This window comes from Aulonocara stuartgranti, assembly GCF_965226115.1.
Source record: "Aulonocara stuartgranti genome assembly, chromosome: 20".
Classification (NCBI taxonomy): domain Eukaryota; kingdom Metazoa; phylum Chordata; class Actinopteri; order Cichliformes; family Cichlidae; genus Aulonocara; species Aulonocara stuartgranti.
In genome coordinates this window covers 29350509-29366709 of record NC_138956.1, presented here as the reverse complement: position 1 = coordinate 29366709, position 16201 = coordinate 29350509, and the positions used below count along the sequence as shown (strand labels likewise).

The 16201-nt window shown below is 39.6% G+C and overlaps 2 protein-coding genes across 2 annotated transcripts; one reads left to right on the top strand and one right to left on the bottom strand.

Moving 5' to 3' along the window:
- Positions 1–1937: 1937 nt before the first annotated feature.
- Positions 1938–4896, bottom strand: LOC309696966 (troponin C, slow skeletal and cardiac muscles-like). Its single transcript, XM_082518527.1, has 6 exons — positions 4786–4896; positions 4088–4118; positions 3137–3283; positions 2894–3008; positions 2539–2675; positions 1938–2148 (listed from the first exon to the last, which is right to left on the bottom strand). The coding sequence occupies exons 1-6, from the start codon at positions 4807–4809 to the stop codon at positions 2117–2119; spliced, it is 486 nt and encodes a 161-aa protein (XP_082374653.1). The 5' UTR covers positions 4810–4896; the 3' UTR covers positions 1938–2116.
- A 5468-nt stretch (positions 4897–10364) lies between these two features.
- Positions 10365–14494, top strand: LOC309696940 (large ribosomal subunit protein eL22). Its single transcript, XM_082518479.1, has 4 exons — positions 10365–10473; positions 11287–11394; positions 12851–12975; positions 14296–14494. The coding sequence occupies exons 1-4, from the start codon at positions 10462–10464 to the stop codon at positions 14438–14440; spliced, it is 390 nt and encodes a 129-aa protein (XP_082374605.1). The 5' UTR covers positions 10365–10461; the 3' UTR covers positions 14441–14494.
- The last annotated feature ends 1707 nt before the right edge of the window (positions 14495–16201 follow it).

Here is a 16201-nt window from a genome sequence, read left to right as displayed (position 1 = left end):
AAAAAAACGTTGATTCTGTTCATCTGGACGTAGCGTTTCAGGGAGAGAAATGTGTCGTCACTCATCCAGGTGACTTCTTCAGTCTCAGCTGACTGCAGGTTTCCAACCTTATAAACAGAAGCTCTCTCTTATCACCCGTAGTAATCCCATATGTGTCAGGAGTGTCAGAACAGTTGAGACGCATTTTTTCTAAACACTGCAGGCTCTGTGAAACTCTGTGGCTTTTAAACCCCAAAACACGCTGCGCCAAAAATTGGTCCACCCCAAGGATCCCCCAACACAAACAGAGTAACAGAGTGTACGCTGTTGGAGGATTGCCAGGATTTATACATCGGGGAAACCAAACAACCTCTGGTGAAGAGGATGGCACAACACAGAAGAGCTACCTCGTCAGGCCAGGACTCTGCAGTCTTTTTACACCTACAGGCCAGAGGACACTCTTTCAAGGATGAGGATGAACACATCCTGGACAGGGAGGAACGCTGGTTTGAGGGCAGTCAAGGAGACCATTTACGTGAAAAGGGAAAGACCATCTCTGAATGGTCTAAGGGTACATCTGTCACCATCTTACAATGCTGTGATTGCAGTCATTCCCCAACTCTCTGTGAATGGTACTCATGGACATTGATCAGTGCAGGAAACCTGCAGTCAGCTGAGACTGAAGAAGTCATCTGGATGAGTGACGAAATGTTTCTCCCGCTGAAAATGTCCAGATGAACAGAATCAACCTTTTGGGATTTCTTTACCTGGATGATTAAGCATCGAGACATTTTCACTTAGGTGTAGAATAAAGTGCTTGTATGAAAGGGTCTGAATGGGTGAATGAGGCATGTTGTATAAAGTGTGTTGAGTGCTCCAACAGTTTAAAACAGCCATATAAGAACCACCACATGTACTGCTTAAAGAAGTCCAGTCACGTCCTTTTTTCAAGCTCTTAAGAAAGGATCAGGTCATTGAGCAGTATTTATACTGTAGCACTAAAACTGATGATAAGGTTACCTTTGAGCTTTAGGTGGATGCTGTCTGTAGAAAAGCTTCCCAGCACATCTAATTTTAGGTTACTGTTTTATTAAATCTGCTCTTCCACTCTCTTTTTTGTCTGCTGGTGCAGGCACAACGATACTTCAGGATACAGTGACAGAGTCCAGCACAATCGCAGGTGTGGCCCTGAATGAGCTTCCACACCTGTAGAAGGTTATGGCAGCTCCTCCACACTCCTTATTAGAGGAGTTTGAGTTGATTCCATCTGGTTGTAGAAACAGTATCCCAGCATACAGGACTGCAACTCCCCAACCATTCGTCTTTTAAATAACTCACCATGTTCTCAATGGTCATATTGCTTTGTTGTGTATTTATTGCACATTATTGCATTTTGCTTGATGTTTGTGTGATTTCTACTGACTGCACAACAAATTTGCATTTGGGGATAATAAAAACCTCCCTGATCCTCCAGAGTCAACTTATCCTTCTGTCCTCCACCCGTTGTCTCTGTCTCTGTGTCTTGCCAAGTGCGTGGTGTATATGGACGTGGACATTTGAATGGCCACAGTCATAATATATATGGACATACAGTAATAAGTTGAGAGATGTGATAAAGTGCGAGGCTTCTTCCCGCTAACCATCAGAGCATTCCACCGGAGTGTTGAATTCCATGTTTTGTTTCTTGTGGCTTGTCTTTGCTGTCATCTCCTTTGTGCATAGCCTCATGTACCAAGGAGGGAAGCGAGTGGAAAACTTGGAATTACCTGCCAAGTTTCTTTCTGTGGAGCCTTGGAAAAGCCACTCGAACTTTTATTCCTGCCTCGTGTCCTGCGCTGGAGTCCAGTGTCCCATTGAAACTATAACACGACTGTGCAGCTCAGTTAAGCACCATAGAAATAATACTAATTCACTTTCAGTTAAGCTAATTTACACAAAATTTTATGACAGGCAAAACAAACATCTAAGTATTTTTATTCAGAAAAAATATTTTATTCAATGAAATCTCCTGGAAAAGCTGTTAAGGCCTTGAAGGTACAGTATTAGAAAAACCGGTGAAGATATCTTCAAGAAGGCCTTCGATGATGTTGCCAACGCATGTAGAAGATAGAAGATGTGAAGCCTCCGGCAGAATCCTTTATTCAACACCTTTCATGAACTCCAGGAACTCTATCAGAGACAACGAACAGGTCAGTACATCAGTCACATCAGCAAAGCTATTCATTACTAACGATCCATGACTGGGTACAATGGAGGAAACAATGTTATTTTGAACTTTTCTACACAACACTGTTTGATTTCAAATCTATGGGTTTTAAAATCAAAGTCCATAAATATCATTTTCACAGTTACTCCTTTGGATTTTGTTTAGTTGCCTTTTGAACTCAGTTTCTGATTTTTGTTACTTTATGCACTTTGTCAGCCACAATAAAGAGCTCAGTGACTCTGTAATCATTCTCCGTGAAATGGTTTGTGAACGTGATGAGAATGTTCTCCTTATGTTGTCAGGAGTCAGCTGTTTTGTGCACATTTTAATTACAAATAAACTGCTTCCCATACCATCATAATCAATTTTGCCATCATTGTTTTTGTCTCCATCCTTCATCAACTCTTCGATGTCATCTTCAGTGATGGCCTCTCCAGTGGACTCCAGCATGGACTTCAGCTCTTCTAAGTCTATGTATCCATCTCCATTCCTTCACATAAAAATACACTCATCAATCCTACGTGGAATACTCGCTGAGCTCTTTTGGCATTAAGATTTTTACTGTATGTGTACTTCACATACGCAATAATATTCAAAACATCCCTGAATCTCCTACTGGCAGTTAGCAATGATTTGTGTGGTATCAGGCTGGTGGTATTTTCTTTGTATTCTGGCTGCGTGTGAACAAAAAATGCAAAAGAGACCTACTTATCAAACATGCGAAAAAGTTCAGCCAACTCCTCCTCAGATTTTCCTTTGCTCTCCTCCTTCATGCAGCGGACCATCATAACCAGGAACTCATCAAAATCTACCGTCCCACTTCCTGTGAAAATACAGCAAATAAATAAATCAGGACTATAATGTCTTTTTCACCTTTTAATTTTTTTAAATATGCAAACCATGTCGTGAAATAAACATGTTCCTGATGGCAACATACTAATACTGACATACCATCTTCATCCACCTCGTCAATCATCTCCTGTAACTCTTCAGGAGTGGGATTCTGTCCCAGCATTCTCATCACCTTTCCTAACTCCTTGGTACTGATGCAGCCGTCCTCTGCATCCTGAATGAAGATATCAAACGCAGCTTTGAACTCTGAAAAAACAAATCATTTTTGTTACTGAGATTGTTGTTAACGTTGCACACAACAACAAACAGCCGATGCAGACCAGACTGATGCTGAAAATATAACATCTGTGAGGACGAAACTAACTTTGAACTGTTTCTATCGGGGGCTTGTTTACATCATCTAATATTACAGGAATTCACTGTAATAATCTTATCTTATAATTTATCCACAATGGAAAACAGAAAACAAAAGAAAATATTTACACTGGAAAAATACTGTTATTTATTCTGGCACCATTTATGGGAAAGAAATAGGCTTTCCTGTGGTGTGAGGTTTATTGTCAAACAATGAAATAATCCAACAACCACAAATTTATCAATTTAGTTTTATTTATTTTGTTTGTTTTCTGTTTAACCATCTTTGATTTGTCTAAAATATTTATTTATGCTTGCTTGAAAACGTAGCTTCACATATCAGATACTTCACAATCTCAGGCCTTTTTCCACACATGGAAATCTGAGGCAATGATCAGGAATCCCTCAAAAAGTATTTAAAATAAAAGCCTGAAATGGTTCATTGGTTTCTCCTGTCATGAAAAATAATCAGGATCTGTAATTGAAACAAAATTAACACAAAAAATAATGAAAACAAAACATATTCATATTATTAATATAAAGTGCTTTGAGGTGACTGTTGTTGTGATTTGGCGCTGTAGAAATGACACTGAATTATAATTCTATAACTTCTTTCTCAAAGGTGGGATGAATAAAGCATTTTTCATTTCATCTAATAAAGAGAAAGACAGCAATGAAAAGAAGTCGTTTCCTCACCATTTTTTTGCTCCTCTGTTAAGTTCTCGACCTGGAGGAAAACATCACATTTTAATTGACATGAAATTCATCTGACTTGTGTTTTTCATTTGGTGATTGTTTGTGGCACTCAGCAGCAGCAGAGGTTCACGTCTGCAGCTTCACTCCTGCTCTCAGTATGGACTGCAATGTGACACTAATTTCTTCACTTGCTATTCTTGTTTATGGGAGTTGAGTTGACGGAGTCAGCAGCTGTCACTTCTCTTCTTCCCTTCAACTGTCCAGCTGTTCTTTGTTCTCTTGTCAGGCACCATTTATTTATACATATAAAAGTGACATTTTCAAACCATTTTCAGACCAGCGTCTTGACTCCAACATGAGTTTGGTGACCTCGGGCAAATATTCAAATGAATCCCTTTTTCTTTTCTATGAACTTTCTCCTAAAATTCTTCATTGCACTGCATTGTGAAGTTGGTCAAATATATCACACTGGTACACAAGGCTGACTGAACTCAGATTTCACTGTAAAGCTCCAGTAACGCAAAGCTTACAATAATAACATAACTTCACATTTTCAGGAGGACACTGACAGTTGTTAAAAAACAACTATACAGTCTGTCTTATAATATAATTATGTAATTGTCCAATAAATATGTATATCATAGAAAACATGTTATAGAAGGAAATATAACAGCATACTCGGCAATATCAGTACTCACCGCTGCTTTATATACATCATCCATGGCTGCTTATCTGATCCTGCAGTTGAAACAAGAGCACACTCAGACACAGCACGAGGACTGGCAGTTATAACTCCCTCTACCTTTATTGTGAGAGGACTGTGAAACTAAAAAAAGGCTCTTGACCTATCTCACAAAATTCAAGGAGGATGGTGGGAGGGGTGACAGAGGGATTAAAAGAGAGAAGTCTATAAATAGGAAACAACAGAAGGCAGCAAAGAACAGTGAAACACTGTCAGTAGCCCCTCAGCTCTCCACTGCAGCACATTTGAATCATATCACTGCAGGCTTCAGCTTTTTCTTTTGGTCTTTGAAGGTTACTCCCAGTAAACACCAGGACTGCTGTAGTTCCCAGTGACCTACACTTACAGGACTGTAATGGACCGTAATATCTTAAGAGCTTCGCTGATTTTAGAAAAGACATGGTGTCATTGAACCGCTGAGTGCTGGAGGGAGCTTTAGTCGACTTCCAGTGAAGAAGAAGATAACGTCCTGCCATTAAGAAAGTAAACGTTAAAATATTTATTGGTTAGAGGTCAAGTGGGACATGGCAACATGGGGGAAAGGTTTAATGATCACTGAAAATGTCCTTTTTTCATGTCCCATGAAATCGAAATAATTCTGCCAAAAGTGAGTAAGTGATGAGCCAGAGAGTCAGTGAGACTGGGATGGATCTGTGACTGTCAGGTTTTAGAGAGCAGGACTGTATGAGAGAAAGCCGAACGCAGACTGAACCTGTGTGATTCTTTTAGAGCATTGTCTCACCAGTCATCCCCCAAATTTAGACCCAGTTCACGTTCCCAAGCAGCCTTTAGTAACTGGTGAGGAATCAAAAAACGACATTTCATTATAAACTTTAGAGCTAATTGGCTTTTGAAGAGGGTCTTGGCTCATAAGCTCCTCCCACTGCTGTGGAGAAAAGAACTGGGAATAAAACTTTGGCACAATGTCTAATCTGAAAGCACTGAAACAGGTCAGAAGGACGGAGATCTGAGAGAGAGAGATCTGTGACGCTGCAGAAAACACCATCATTGTAAAAATCATTAAAACATGCCAGCCCCTTATTATATCATGCTAAAATGGTTGAAACAGATGATTCCTCAATAAAGGAGATAACGTAGATACTTAGAGAGTTAAATTTGACATGCCTCCTAGACTGATGCCAAATTTTCAGTGTGGAGTGAACTAAGGGTTAAGCCAGAGAGGTTGGATGGAATAGAAGAAGTAAAGCATTTAGAGTGGATGAGAAACAGGACAGGGGCTCTACACTGCGCCATAGAAGGTCCAAAGATCTGAACCAGAAGGAGATTTTGGGGATATGCGCTGTCCAGTATGGAACAGGAAGTTAGGAAGTGACAATCCGCCTCTGAATTTTACATCTCTGAAGTGTGGATTTGTTCAGATGGTCATTTTAATCACACTGATTTTACCAATAAGCGAAAGAAGTAAGCTTCCCTATCTTTGGAGGTCCTGTTTAATTAGCAGAGAAAACAGCATTTAATGTTACATTGATCCTTGATGTTTAAAGTCAGAGGGGCCTAATTTTAAAAAGGGACATCAGAATGTGTGAGCAGTAATGATGATAGGCTAGCATTAACTTTTAGCGAGGGTCACTCTATAATCAGAGAATGAACCAAATCTGTGAAAAGCAGATAAAATAAATGATTTGGAGAGAACAGGATCTGGGACATACAGCAATAATCATCAACACAAAGCGATAACTTAAATTCTGTGCCTAATTGGGAAATTCAGCTAAAAATAGAGGAGGATCTCAGAAAGACTGACAGGTGCTCTATGTGAACAATAGGGGGGATAATGGGGACGCCTGTCTCGTGCCACAGGAAAGACTAAAAAAGCCTGAGTGAATGCTATTGGTGGAGATGCTGGCATGAGCAGATGTATAAAGGACTCTTATAGAAATGAGAGCGGCAGATTTTGAAATTAATCCAGTTTTAAGTGAAACTACTGCAGTTGTCAATGGTGACAAAGGCACCTGTTTGTCCATTATGGAAACTGTTAGCTGATAAAAGTCTAATCATTAAAAGTGCTTCTTTCTGTCACTGACAGGCTCTTATTATAAATGTCTACAGCTGCTTAGAGAGAGATTTGTTAAAGAGCCTGATCATTTTGGTTTAAACAGAAACAAGTGATTTATGCCAGAACGTCCTGTCCTCCCTGTTTCTCCTCACTGCTTCTCTGATATCCGCCCCTCCTCCTCCTCATACCTGCTGTGGCGAATGAAGCCTTTGGGCCTAACCACAGTTGGTCATTGAACAGTGTAAAGGTAAACCAAAACATTTTTCTTTTTTGTTTCTGTCAATCTTGAATGAAGTGATGCTAAAATACTGTTTCTGTAAACGGAGCTCTGCTTTGAACAGAGAAGTACAGATGCTTTTTGTGATGGAGGAAAATTATTTTATTCATTTCACAAAAAGATGTATCTTTGTAGACCATAGCGCTGTCAAACACTCACAGCTGTACATGGCTGTGATAAAACAAGTACTATCAATGAAAATACTTTGATGGCATGAAAAAATGTAACAAAAGGGCAAATTATTATGTGTAAACACAATACTGATGTAAAAAACAGTCTGGCGTGCTCAGTCATCCAGATAAGGCAATTCTGCCTGACCGGAGAGGTGATGAAACGTTTCTCCCACTGAAAACATGAAAATAGGACTAAAAATAAAATATTAGTAAAAGTACAAATTTATGACAATTCTTGCATTGCATCAGTTTTCCTAATGAACTGCTTAATAAGTGTATATTAATGTTACAAATGGTAATAATGTTACAGAAGTTCTACATATTCATATTTTTATGCACATAGCAGTGTTTGAAGTATGATGTTGTTTTTCAGAGAGTAACTTATAATTGTGCAAAATATTCTTGCTGCACCCTCCTTTATAAATGATCTCAATAGGGAGCTGGAACAAGTTGTCCCGGTGGCATCTTCACCATCACTGTTGAGAGAGGCGATGCCAGCACAGACAAAGCATTGTTTCTTACATGGATTCTGCATGTGCAGATTCAGGAACACTGAATCTCATTTACCCTCAGCAACTGAAGCCGGCTGTGAAGTACTTCAGAACATCTTCCTTCAGCTGGATGCCAGCAGGCTCTTGACCAAAGTACAGATGCTCAATAATAATGTGTATGAATGAGCTGAATCTTCTGACAAATGGGCAGAATTTTATTTTAGACTGAAAGTGAATAAAATGATCCATTGGTTAAAACAGCAGAGGAGGGAAAAACTACACTTGAGAAAATGTTAGCAAACTTTGTAACGTTTGTTGAAGGTTGGTGAGCAAGTTCAAATTATATGTTTATGAGGTATGTCGTATTTATACTCCATGCAATACAGACAAAGAGTAAAGAAAAATATGTGATTTTGACTGCAGGGTGAATGTGCGTAAACATACTTACATGTGCACGACTAAAGTGTCATCTTATTGACCTCTTATGTTGGCAGAAATGTTGTCATTTTCATTTATCTGTCCATCAGTGTCATGTGGTTTGGGTTTTTCTTTTAAACTCACCTACAGTGCAGGCATGTATTGATCAGTATTACAGTTAAAATCTACACAGATCCATAAAGGAATACATCCAACCAGTGTTCCCTCTAAGCTGTGCATGGAGACTGTGTCAGCAGTGCGCGATTGATCCAACTAAAGCAGGATAACATTTATTGTTCCTGAGCTTCATGTCAAAGTAAGGAAAAAGATCAGAGATGGATCATCAGCGCAAGATTATTATCAGAAATGGTTTGAAGACGCAAGACCATTAAGATCGGTGATATGCTCGGACTCAAGTTCATCATTGGCTAGTTTAGTATTTAGTATTTATTTATTTATTGTCATTGTCAAGAACAATGAAATTGCGTTTGGGGCTTCCATACAACCCAAAAAAAAGAAGAAAATAATAAATACCCCTTAAAACCCAAGTGTACATATTTAACCCAGTGTGACTCCAATGCAATAAGACAATCCTTAGCAATAATGTTCGTAGAAATTCAGACAAAGACCTGAGAAACATGACAAAATACAACAATGCAACCCATTCAATATTATTGTACTGTGAGATATGATATCAGATATGATAGTTATCTATTTAAGAAAGGGGGGGGGGGGGGGCAGGAGGGGGAAGAGAATAAAGATATGATGCACCAATGCAGACCAGTTCATTGCTATTAAGAAGTTGGATTAGTTTGCAAGACAGTCACTCAGATAGCAGGCCACACAATCTGATAGAGATTCAACAAACACTATGGAGTTGATACGATGGGGCTAATGGTCACCTTCTTGGGTACCAGCGCATCATGAATCAGGGGAAATGAAAAGGCAGGTGTTATGGGGAATCTTATGTTGAGTAATTGTATTTGTAATGTTTTATTGTAAGTTCGGGGCACTGAGAATTTAATTCATAGAGTCCCCAGGAGACATTGAAACAATGTTTAGTCAATATCAGGTGATTCTATTGAATCAACGTAGTGAATTGTAGTGAATTGTAGTGAATTGCTCACTACACTCCCCTCAGAAAATAAATGTGCTTTTGTTTTATCTTTGTTTTAAGACGATGATCAGCTCAAAGTGCTCAAAACGTACTTATAGACATTTCTCATGCTGAAATAAAGAGCACTTATCAGCCTACTGGAAACAGATTATTTCAGCCCGGTTTCCTGTTTGTAAACTGACTGATCTGCTGCCCAGTGTCCATCACTCCCTCCCGTTAAATCCCGTTTGTTACTTTTAACCCAGATCAGTCACTCTGAGAGGAAACAGGCTCCAACAGTTCTGCGCTGAGAAAACGGGCTGCAGTTGTTTATTTTGTGGAGGCTGACGTCACCAGGGGTGTCCAACCTCAGGCCTCGAGGACCGGTGTCCTGCAGGTTTTAGATCTCACCCTGGGTCACCACACCTGAATCAAATGATTAGTTCGTTACCAGGCCTCTGGAGAACTTCAAGACATGTTGAGGAGGTCATTTAGCCATTTCAATCAGCTGTGTTGGATCAAGGACACATCTAAAACCTGCAGGACACCGGCCCTCGTGGCCTGGAGTTCCCCCACCCCAAACAGCAGCTGTCCACGTTAAACCGTCACTGTCACGTGGGCGTGTTTCCTGTATCAGCAGCAGGTGTTTAACAGCTGACAGGTAAACCCGCGGGCCCGTCAAACTAATCGTTGTCGTGAGGAAAATGTCGACTCGTTGTTTATGTTACACAAAGACGGACCAGGCAGAAGGTGTTTTGGGTTTTTCTTTTTTAAAATTAAAATAATTTAATTGTTATCTTAATATAATATCGATACGTGTATATATTTGAACGAGCTGGAGATGGAGACTTTATTTTGCGGAGGTCTTTAATATTGTTAGAGCGATCAGACGGTTCCGTGAAAATGACGAATCTGCGGGTGCAACATTTTTAACACGGAGAGTGAAAAACAAACAAATCTAACCAGTTAATGTAAAAACTAGTTAACAAGGAATACCGGGACTATTGCGAGGTTCTATGAACATCCATTGCTGTTTTTAAAAAAGTTTATTGGATGAATGGAAATGAAGCGATTTTGGGACAAAACGAATTCCATCAATTTTTCGGCGTATGATGTGTAGCGCATGCGCACCGCTTGCTCTTCCTTTTTGATAGCTTCTTCACCATGGCGCCTATTGTAAGTAAAAAGTCGTGCTAAAATCTATCGAAGTTGTATCTTTTCCTATATGAAATCTGGAAAAAACTGGCTTGTTGCATCTACATGGACTAAAATGCAGGGTTTGGGTCCGTTTGTGATGGTTTTTTTCGGTTACACAGCTGAGTTTTTTGTGGCCTATGGCTGTCTGTGAGTTAACGTTAGCTTAGCAGCGTCGCAGAGCTAACCACGTTGCTAGCCCTATAACGATACCTTTGTTTAATAAGGTGCGCAGATAAGGTTTTGGAGGCTGACAGTATCTACGGAGCTGTGTTTGTTTGTTTGACCTGCTTGTTAGTTAATCGCTCCGAGACGTGGACGTTACTAGTCGGGGGATTGACGCAGAGCTCAACTCATGGAGATGTTTTTAATTACTTTTAGTCGTACTTATCAAAACATTAAAGAGTCGAAAATAGCACTTATGCATACTTAATGTTGTCATTGAATGTTCTTATAATTAAAGTCGAGCTTTGGCTAGAATCGAAGTACAGTTGCATCATCACGTATATTAAACTGTTATGCTGAATACATATAACTCTGTAGGTAAAAGCAAAATCCGCTATTAATTCAGATTGCAGGATTTTTGAATTAATCAGTTGAATGTGATGGTGACCAGATTTTACCAATCGCTCTTTGGACCTATGTACTGCACAAACGGGAAATTAACATTTTGATACATTGGAATGTTAACAGTTGGTTGTTGTTGGGTGTTTTACTAAATTTTGTTCATATAAATGTAGTGGACAGCCTAGAGGTTCTTTGCAGTGAAGTAAATGTTTGTCCTTCCATTGGCAGAGGAAGCAGAATGTCAGCAAAGGTGGTAAGAAGAAAAAGCAGGTCCTAAAATTCACACTGGACTGCACGCACCCTGTCGAAGATGGCATCATGGATGCTGCCAACTTTGTAAGTTTTAAGCTGTAACTTTTTCTGAGTTATTTTATTACCAATTTAAGACTAAAGGCTGTCCTGCACAAGCTGCAGGGCTTCTTTGAGATGACATTCCTAGCCAGATCTGGCTCACTCTACACCCTTTTTGAGTTCAGCCTCCATTTGGATTAGCTCGGGAAACCACACCTTTACACACACACACCTAAGCTTCGGACTATATTTTTTTTCTTCTTCTCTTCAGTCGGTAACATTTCTTGCTACAGATGTCTTTAGGGCCACATGACACTAATGGTAAATGGCCTGCATTTGTATAGCGCTTTTCTAGTCCCTAAGGACCCCAAAGCGCTTCACACTACATTCAGTCATTCACCCATTCACACACTGGCGATGGCAAGCTACATTGTAGCCACAGCACTGACAGAGGCGAGGCTGCCGGACACAGGCGCCACCGGGCCCTCTGACCACCACCAGTAGGCAAACATGGGGTTAGTATCTTGCCCAAGGATATTTGGCATGCAGCCTGGGATCGAACCACCGACCTTCTGATTAGTGGCTGACCTGCTCTGCCACCTGAGCTACAGCCACTAAGGATGAATGTCATTAACATTTTCTCAGTACTGGTAGTTGTCAGCACCTAGTTACTGATACTCACTATAATTTAGTGTGAAATGCTTAGTTACTGGTTATACTTATACGAGTTGTTAAGAACAAACTAACAAGGCCAATGTGGTTATGTATTACAAAGCTGAGGTGGTGGCAATTTTTCTGGCAAGTGGCAAGAAACAGTGTGTTTATTGGTTATTGCTCACAAGCATTTTGATGTCAACACAGCAGCATAACAGCTGTGATTGGAACACCTGAATTCAACAACTTGGGTGGGTGAGTGAATACTTTTGGCAATGTGGTGTACGCGCCACCAGAAAAGCTGTGCACAAGGACAAACGTTCTCATAATGCCAGTAACTGTACCTAGGATAAAGAAATGCAGATCTATTGCTTAAATAAAAATAGTGCTCGTTATTTTGACTTGAGGTGGAAAAACACTTGAACGTTTAGTTTGAACATTGAAGGCTTTGCTGGAAACACAGGACTCTAAAGCAGTTACATGTAACACAGTCAAATGTGCTGCACAAAAAAGTCAAAATGAATTAACACTGAAGGAATAACCCCAGAAATGACTAATTTTTGAATATGTAACTATCTACTTGGGGACAAGTTTAATACCAGGGTTCTGTAGCCATCAAACTCACAGCCATACAATTGGAAAACAGCTCGTAATAATCCATACTACTGTTAGCTTCATTTAAGCAAAAAGGCCTGATGCATTTAAAATCCACAAACTCATTCACCGAAAGAGCTTTGTTGGTTTTATTAGAACTTTGCTTGTTACTCTTCAGTGAACTTGTTGCTCATGTGGAGCATAAATAGAGCCGTCGATATAAAGTAACATTTTTACCACATGTTAATTGCAGGAACAGTTTCTGCAGGAGCGCATTAAAGTGAACGGCAAGGCCGGGAACCTTGGTGGCGGTGTGGTCTCCATTGAGAGAAGCAAGAGCAAGATTACAGTGTCCTCTGAGGTGCCCTTCTCCAAAAGGTATCAGGCACTCACTGTGTTGTTTGATCCTAATGTAAAGTTCTGAGTAAGATGACGAGACCACATTACTAACAGAAGCAAATGTAAAGACCAGTTAACTCAACATCTTCATATAGATCATGTGACGTTACTAAAAACTGCTATTGGTGATTTCACTGTGCTGAAGGGTTCATGCAGCTGCAGCCATTCACAAATACTAACATTAACATTTTCATTTTAAGACATTAACAATATGGTGGCATATCGGTGTCAAACGACAGCTGACACACATCTTTAATCCTGAATGATCGGATATCGGAGAGAATGTAAAAATAATAATAATGAAACGATGTCTTAATAAAGTGTCAAATATATTATATGAAATGTAACTTTCTCTCTTGCTGTGCAAGAACAAAGCTGCACAGGGTTTTTATTGAGTAGAATCATCATGTGACGTGAGCTGGGATATTACAACTGAAGACTGGAACCTGTAGTTTAATTGAAAGTGTAATTTCACAGCTAGTGAGCTTATTAGTCAGTTTTTTTTATTTAATAGAGGATTCCAGAAAAGCTGAGTCTTTTCAAAACTAAAAATGGATAAATGTATTTGCCACGTAAGCAAATAGTTTAACAATTAATGATGATGTTAGGGAATGGATGTTTAGGGAGTTCATCATCATCATCATGATCGATGAGAAAACGGCCCATGGTGAACAGGATTCAGTTCTTAAAGGTATAATGGCAGTTATGAGTTCAGATGTCGCCACACCACCACTCTGTTGTGTTTGTGGGGGGAAAAATGTGCTATTTTCATGGCATTGTTAAAGCAAGGTTTGCATAGCTTTTTGTAACATTCCATATACCAGGAAGCTATCCATTAGAGATGGACTGATCCGATATTACGTATCCGTATCGGTCCGATACTGACCTAAATTACTAGATCGGATATCGGAGAGAAAGAAAAAATGTAATCCGATCCATTAAATATCAAAAATCACCTCACAAAACTTGCGACATGGCATAACTGCTCATAACCGTAGCGCGTCGGAACAGTATGCATCACGTGATAGAGCGGCTGTGGCGTGCGGGACCTGTCCGCGGTCTGGTTGAGCATTTAGAGTTTGAACTTATACAAAATGCAGCAAGATATTAAAAAAACAGTTTTATTGATTAAAAAACACTATATCGGATTCATATTGGTATCGGCCGATATCCAAATTTATGATATCGGTATCGGACATAAAAAAAAAAGTGGTATCGTGCCATCTCTACTATCACCCACCGTGCTGCTGTTCCCTGAAGGGGATTCAACTGATGATTCAACATCTCTTGTTTTTCCAGATACCTGAAGTATCTGACAAAGAAGTACCTGAAGAAGAACAATCTCCGTGACTGGCTGCGTGTTGTTGCCAACACCAAGGAGAGCTATGAGCTCCGCTACTTCCAGATTAATCAGGATGAAGAGGAGGAAGAAGATGATGATTAAAATGGCAATTAATCTGATTTTGTGTATTTAAATAAATGTTGTTTACAATACAGAGTTTTTGTTTAAGGTTCTTTTTCATAATGTGATGACAGATCCGGAGCAACATTATTCATTCCAGTGTTACTGCACTGTAGAGCACTCACTGTAGGATCTACATAGGACCCAATGAATCATGGAAACAAGATTTAAAAAAATTGCAAATTAAGCAGCTCAGATGGGCTGAAATAAAACTGAGCGATGTGATTTTGTTCATTCTTCATTGTTGTGAAGTGGGCGGAGTCTTCATATGGTCAAATATGAGTCAATTACTGCTGGAGTTGAAAACAAACTGCTTGTAATTTAATGTAAGAGTTCTTCACAGGGTTCTTTCTGTCCTGTGACAAACCCAGTACACCCTCTGACTTATTAGCTTGTAGATCCAGCTTTAGGAGGACATGTTTTCTGTTTGTCTTGCGTTGTTGTAGAGCAATTTTGGCCCCACTACAACAATCTGTTGTGGATTTGCTGGTGTGTTTGGGGTCACTCTCCTGTTTCTCAAACCAGTTTTGCTCCTTTCGTAGTCTTGATGGTGGTGATTTGGTGGCTGAGGAAAGGCACAGACCAGTTTCATGTCATTCCACATGATACCACTCAGCCAATCAAATGTGTGTATTCTGGGCAGCAAACACTACGACTGTACAGTACAGACAAGATTTAGAGGCAAATGATGCAGAAAAAGATGGTAGAAAGCAAAAGAGAATGATACATGTAGGGGGAAAAAAATGAGAGCGATACAGTAATGAAGTACCAATACTTCAGGTTTCTGTATTATTATTTTTTCTGACAACGTTTTGCTTTTAATCCCTACAGTTTTAAACAGGTATCTGAACTTTCTACTCCTTTCAAAACAGGCTGTTTGCTTAAGTTATGGTCAAACGTCTTAAAATACCCCAATTTGTCCTGTTATCTATTGTAATTCAAGTTGTTTAAGTACAATGAAAGCTTGAAATGTTACAAAGTGGTGAGCTGGCAGAGGTTTAAAAAAGTAAGGTTACTCAAAACTGAAAAATCATGTACATTTCACAATGATACATGGGTTAACAATTTAAAGCTGTTCTGCAGCAATGGAGGTTGATCAAGCCTTGAAAGCTGGTGTAATTCCTACAGCTGTTCCAGCTGTTGTGGATTACTTTGTCTGCATAAAAGTTGAACAGTGTTGTACTACAGAAAGTAGTGTGTTGGTACAAAAATGGTGAGAAAAAGGCTAACAATGGAAGAGAGAAGGACCATCATAATACTAGCCAGCTGAGTCTAATAATATGGGGTGATAACAGGAGGAGGAAAAACTGCAGAGGTGTGTAAGACTGGCCCCCACTATAGTCACGTTTTGGGTAGGTACAATAAGTTTGTCCAGGTTTCTAGAAATTAGAGCTGCTCCATCCAAACTGGGATGGATTCTGTGTCTCTTAGAAAGACCATGTTTTCCCCAGAAAATTTCCAAATGATCTATGAAGCCCACATTTTTGGACACCACTCAGACAGCCACCATTTTAAGGCAAACATGGACCCTAAAGATCTTTAAAATGTTTTTTCTAACCAGATTCTTACTCTGGATGGCATTACCTTGGCCTCCAGTAACACTGTGAGGAACCTTGACCAGGACATGTCCTTCAATGCACATATTAAACAAATATGTAAGACTGCTTTCTTCCATTCGTGCAACATCTCTAAAATTAGAAATATCCTGTCTCAGAGTGACGCTGAAAAAGTAGTTCATGCATT